At 43.0% G+C, this 6245-nt stretch overlaps 1 protein-coding gene across 1 annotated transcript; it reads left to right on the top strand.

Annotated features, from left to right (window-relative positions):
- Positions 1-414: 414 nt before the first annotated feature.
- On the top strand, positions 415-5904 carry EXOSC3 (exosome component 3). Its single transcript, XM_066254691.1, has 4 exons — positions 415-970; positions 1697-1846; positions 3554-3705; positions 5209-5904. Exons 1-4 carry the CDS (start codon positions 656-658, stop codon positions 5408-5410), a joined length of 819 nt encoding a protein of 272 aa, XP_066110788.1. The 5' UTR covers positions 415-655; the 3' UTR covers positions 5411-5904.
- The last annotated feature ends 341 nt before the right edge of the window (positions 5905-6245 follow it).

The following is a 6245-nucleotide window of genomic DNA, read 5'->3' on the forward strand; positions in this document are numbered from 1 at the left end:
TTTTCCCAGGCTATGTAGCAGTAGCTCAATTATGTAGAATGTGCATTTGATATGTGTATATTTGCAGGAAAAAAGTCTAGGGAGCAATACTAAAATATTAATATCCATTTATCGGATATTACCTATTTTGTGCCAGACCTGGGTTGCAAATAATGAGAACTAGAACTAGCTGACAGCTAAGCAAGGGAGACAAACAGGGGCGTGGAAAATATGTTTTATTTTCTTTTTACTCTCTGTGTTTTCCACAGTGTGAATAGATGTCTTCTCTAACAACCAAAAAGGTTTTACTTTGGAAAGGAAAATACTTTTCTTTCTGACGGCGGAGTTCCCTTTGTTCCCACGGAACCATTTGTGCAAGGCTCTAGTATCCCACGGTGAGACACCCCCCCCCCCCCAAACACCGGAAGTAGGCTCTCTGCGACGGACTCAAACTGAGTGCTTCTTGTACCCACTCGGGGATAGACTGCTGGATAGGCAGCCGGCTAGAGACACAGTCACAGACACCTTGGGGGGTATCGGCCCGCCCACAGGGATCAGGCTTCATCGATGTAGGCTGAAGTCCCTTTCGTTACTGCCGAAAACCGAAAGCCTTGGGCTGGCTGGCGATTGGACGCGGTGCCAGAAGCGGAAGCCGGAAACTTGGGTGGCGGCGGGGATGGCTGGTGCGGCGGCTGTCGCGACCAAGTCCCTTGCGGGTAGTAGGGCACGGGCGGCGAGCACAGTGCTAGGTCAGGTGGTGCTCCCGGGTGAAGAGCTACTGCTGCCGGAGCAGGAGGATGCTGAAGGCCCGGAAAGTGCAGGGCAGCGACCGCTGCGCCTCAACGCCGGGACGCGCTCCCGGGTGCGCGTTGTGTGCGGCCCTGGCTTGCGGCGCTCTGGCGACCGCCTGCTGGTCACTAAGTGCGGCCGCCTCCGTCACAAGGAACACGGCGGCGGCGGCGTTTACTGGGTGGACTCGCAGCAGAAACGGGTGAGCGGGGACTCTGGAGGGGTGATACGCCGTGAGAAGGGTATCGGGTATTCTCGTTCTGGGAAGACTTCTTGGAGCCCTTTTCTGTTAAAGCTAGTCTAGAGCCACCATGTCTGCCCCTACCTCGTCTCCTTTAGAGAGACTGTGAAAAACTGGAACGTGGCCCAAGAAGGGCGACTAGAAGAGAAAGAAATGTGGAAATCTTGGCATATAAGGGATAAGGACTTTGAGACATGGCCATTGTCTTCAAAATCCCAAAGATCAGGTATAAGCAGGTTTATCTTTAGGGGTTCCAAAGGGCAGAACCAGGCTCAATAAGTGGATGTTACAGGGAGTTAAATTTCTCTTAGAATAAATAAGAACTTTCATATAGGAAAATTTGTCTAACAATGAAATGGCCTTCCTTGTAAGTACACCTAATGCTACTAGACCTATGTGCAAGCAGAAGCTAGGAACTTCTGATAAGGATAATGAAGAGGTATGGGATCCCCAGCTCAAATGAACAGACTATTAAATCTTGAGTTATATGATATGCTTTTCTTTTACTGAAAGTGGCATATGACTGAGTTTGTTTTAAGATTTGTATTTGTAAACTTGGATTTCAAAATATTTCCTAAATACCCCCAATGACAAAGTAACCAATAAGGACTTGCTAAAGTTATCTTCCAGGATGTCTTGGAATGATTGTCATTTATGGTTGTTCTTTCATTCTGATTTCTTTTGTAGTATGTCCCAGTGAAAGGAGACCACGTGATTGGCATAGTGACAGCCAAATCTGGAGATATATTCAAAGTTGATGTTGGAGGGAGTGAACCAGCTTCTTTGTCTTACTTGGCATTTGAAGGTGCAACTAAAAGAAACAGACCAAATGTGCAGGTAATGATGGGAAACTTTGATTTCAAAAGAAAAGCATCCAGATTTTAGAAGGCTACCTGAATTGTGTATAAGATGATCTTCGAGCATCTGTTTGGTCACTCCAGGCTGCAAGAGTTCCTTCTGTTGCTTCAGCTCTGGGACCAGAGTTACATACTGTACTGTGTTACACTTGCTCTGTTGGGGGTTGTTTCATCTCCTGAATCGAAAAGTTATATCTGATTTCTCCATTGTTACCTGTTATGTCCATATCCACTGGACAAGGAGGCCATAGGCTTAGAGAAGAAGGAGGGATAAGTGGTGCAAATTGCCATATCAGCCATCCATTTATTTTTACTGTGGGTCCTGGAACTGGTATCTCACAACTTCAGTCACATTACTGTTTCCCAACAGTCCCTTTTTGGAGCTGATGGAAGAGTAGTCTTGTTTCCTCACGTTTTCTGTTTGGGCTTTTCAGATACTAGCCACATTCTTCCTGACCACCCAAACCAGAAATCTGGAGGTTTCTTTGCCCTTTCTCTCTCACCTTTCATGTGTTTTTTGTTGTTGTTGTTGCTTAATATTATTGATCCTGTTTACATTGTCTCTAAGTTCACCCCTGCATCTCTATTTTGCAAGTTCAGGCCTTAGCTATTTTTTGATTGGGGTTGGTCGATTACCCCCTCAATAACATCCCTGCCAGTACACTTTTGCCCCTCCATCCTGGCTTTTGTGAGCTGACAGCCTCATGCACTCTCTTTTCTTCAAAGCCTACAGCTTTCCTTGGCATTATACTCCAAAAGTCTTCCCTCACCCGTAAGTCTATCCCTACACAGCTGTGCTTGAACACACCAAGCTATTTAACAGCACTACTGAACTCATCATTTCCTGCTGTTGCTGTTTGCTCATGCTGTTCCTCTGTCTGAATTGCTCTATCCTCTTTTCAGCCTGTGGAACACATACTCATCACGTAAGACCCAGGCCAAATACCACCACCTCTGTAAAAACATCCCTAATCTTCAATCATTTTATTTTATAACTGCTCTAGAACTTAACTACCCTGAATGAGTTGGTTGTTTATATGTACATCCCCACTGCCCTCCAAGACCAAATGCTTCTGAAAGGCAGAGAATGTTTTGTTTCTAGTTCCTATAGTCACCAACTTAACAGAACAAGTTCACTCTCAAATTTCCTTAGTTTTATCATTTTGAAGTTCATCTCTGAAATTTTTAAGTAAATCTCACATGGATAAGTGTCAAGGAATTACCATTGTTCCATTTTGCTTTGAATAATATACATACCAGGAGTTGCTTCCATCCATCAATCTTCTGTAATTCCCTAAAGTGGTGCTACATAATAGAACTTTGAGATGATGCTAATGTTTTATATCCACAGTGATTAGTATGGTAGCCCCTAGTCCCTAGTCACATGTGTTCCTGTTGATGAACACTTGAAATGTGGCTGGTGCAACTGAGGAACTGAATTTTAATTAATTTAAAAGTGAGCTTAAATAACTATGTGTGGATAAATGGCTACAGTATTGGACAGTGTAACCCTAGAGGGTATTTATTATCTGGCTTTGAGATAGCTCCCAGTCTAGTTTTCCTGGTGGGTGAAGGGAGAGAGTACATGTGTAGGTGGTTGGCATTGCTGCCTATGGGAAAGAACGAATAGTAGCACCTATAGAATGGTTTTCTCATAGAAAATAAACTTTTTTAATTATCATTGTAGGTTGGAGATCTCATTTATGGACAGTTTGTGGTTGCTAATAAAGATATGGAACCAGAGATGGTTTGTATTGACAGCTGTGGACGAGCCAACGGAATGGGTGTGATAGGACAGGATGGTCTGCTTTTTAAAGTGACTTTGGGCTTAATTAGAAAGTAAGTCCTAATGCCTTCTGGCTTCTTTTATAATTAATTATACCTTCTTGGAAAGCCAACTAATCTTTGGGATTTGGCTTCTTTGTAACAACGTCGGAATCTCCTGAGTTAAAAAATCAGTATCTATTTAAGCACAGTTGTAAACTCGTGCAGTTAGTCCCGTCCTCTCTTAGTGTGAATACACTGAATTCAGATATACCTGGTCGTGGTGTTTCTTTGTTGATATGGAGTCAGGGCTTCTCTCCCAGGTCTGCTGTCCCTTATAGCTGATATACTCAGCCTAAATATAAAAATTGGCCTTTCCCGCTAAGTCACTTTAATACAGATGCAATTTACAGTTGTATAGAATCACCAAATTTTTCTAATAATGGAAGCCAGTACAGTAGGTTGATGTGACCCTCAGGCTTTTGCAGACATTCACAAAAGTCTTCTGCTATTCTGTCCTGGTAGAGTTAATAGCTTCCAGAGGCAGATTCTCTTTGTTAAGTTTACACCTTTACCTACCCAAAGCTGTGCCCTATTAGAGAGTTTTACTTCTAGATCCTGAAGTTCAGAGCTATCTAACATGACTCTGCTACTTGTTCTGCAGATTTGGAGAATTAGTTAAGGTCATTAGAGATGAATGTTCTTAACCAAGCAGCACCCCTGTGGTTTGAGTTAACGCTTCTCTCCAAGTAGTGAATGTTATACCAGGGAATAACTTACATGGTCAGGAAAGTTTAAGGTGTTCTTTTAGCACTGTTGATAATTAAAAAGCTATGCTTTTAAAGCCTAGAATTAAGGTACTCTGACAATGTAGGGGAAAATTTATATTTTTGGGGGGGGGAGATAGTGAGGCAGACTCCTGACCAGGATCCACCTGGCAACCCCAGCTGAGGCCAATGCTCGAATCAACTGAGCTATCCTCAGTGCCCAGGCCAATGCTTAAAATCAATTGAGCCATTGGCTGCGGGAAGGGAAGAGGGAGGGTGAGAGAAACAAACAGTCATTTTTCTTGTGTGCCCTGACTGGGAATTGAACCTGGATGTCCATAAGCCGGGCCGACGCTCTATCCACCGAGCCACCAGCCAGGGCCAATTTATACAGTTTTGGTAAAGTTGGTGACACAGGTAATTTGATTTCCTTGTAGAGGGCAGCTCACAGCTGTGACCTTTGATATACTGTAAGTATAAAGCCTCTTAGAAGAAAAAGGGCAGCAAACGTCATGTGCCTTGTTCTTGGAATGACGTTGGTGGGGCTTTAATTAGTAACTATGGAGAACTGGTAGACCATCCCCAGAAGCAGAGAGGTTTCATGTTCAATCCCTGGTCAGGGGACATATAGGAACAGATTGATGTTCCTGTCTCTCTCTCTCTTCCTTTCTCACTGTAAATCAATAAATAAAAAATTAAAATATATATTTAAATAACTATGGAGAATTGCCTAGAAAAGGAGTCTCCTAAAGGAAAATCAGTTCACACTGTACTTCATTAAAATTTCATTTTCTTTTCTCTTCCTCACCAGGTTGCTAGCTCCAGACTGTGAAATCCTACAGGAAGTGGGAAAACTCTACCCACTGGAGATAGTATTTGGAATGAATGGAAGAATATGGGTGAAGGCAAAAACCATTCAGCAGACCTTAATTTTGGCAAACATTTTAGAAGCTTGTGAACATATGACATCAGATCAAAGAAAACAGATCTTCTCCAGATTGGCAGAAAGTTGATCTATGTGGATTTTTTTTTAGTGGGTTGGTTGAGCCAAGAGACTGAGGATTCCCTGGGGAAGATTCTTTTCAGGTGAACCTCTCCCCATTAAATCTTCAGAAGATAAGATACTGTCTTATTCAGAGTCTTAAAATATTTTTATAAAAAAGGTACTGGTTACCACTCATGTTCTTGTGGGTGAGAAAAATCATAAAATAACAGTGTATTTTTTTCTTTATAATGAAGTTTACTAAAAGTTAGTATTATGGTTTACTTGGTGTTAACTTAGTTTTACTAGAGCAGCTTCTATAATAAACTGGAAGTGAGCATTAAGATAGCAATTGTTTTCTGATAATAGTAAAGCATGTTTACCACAGAAAATGTAGAATACATAATATATAAAGCAAACAAAAATCACCTGCTAGTCTCATTATTTAGTGCTATGTAACAGCTAATGATTATGTGTTTATGTAGCAAGTATTGTTTCAAGTGTTTTGCTTAGATTAATTCATTTATTCTTTTTTTTTTTTTTTTTTTTTTCATTTTTTCTGAAGCTGGAAATGGGGAGAGACAGTCAGACAGACTCCCGCATGCGCCCGACCGGGATCCACCCGGCACGCCCACCAGGGGCGACGCTCTGCCCACCAGGGGGCGATAATCTGCCCATCCTGGGCGTCGCCATGTTGCGACCAGAGCCACTCTAGCGCCTGGGGCAGAGGCCACAGAGCCATCCCCAGCGCCCGGGCCATCTTTGCTCCAATGGAGCCTTGGCTGCGGGAGGGGAAGAGAGAGACAGAGAGGAAAGCGCGGCGGAGGGGTGGAGAAGCAAATGGGCGCTTCTCCTGTGTGCCCTGG

Source organism: Saccopteryx bilineata, chromosome 2 (assembly GCF_036850765.1).
Source record: "Saccopteryx bilineata isolate mSacBil1 chromosome 2, mSacBil1_pri_phased_curated, whole genome shotgun sequence".
NCBI classification, from domain to species: Eukaryota; Metazoa; Chordata; class Mammalia; order Chiroptera; family Emballonuridae; genus Saccopteryx; species Saccopteryx bilineata.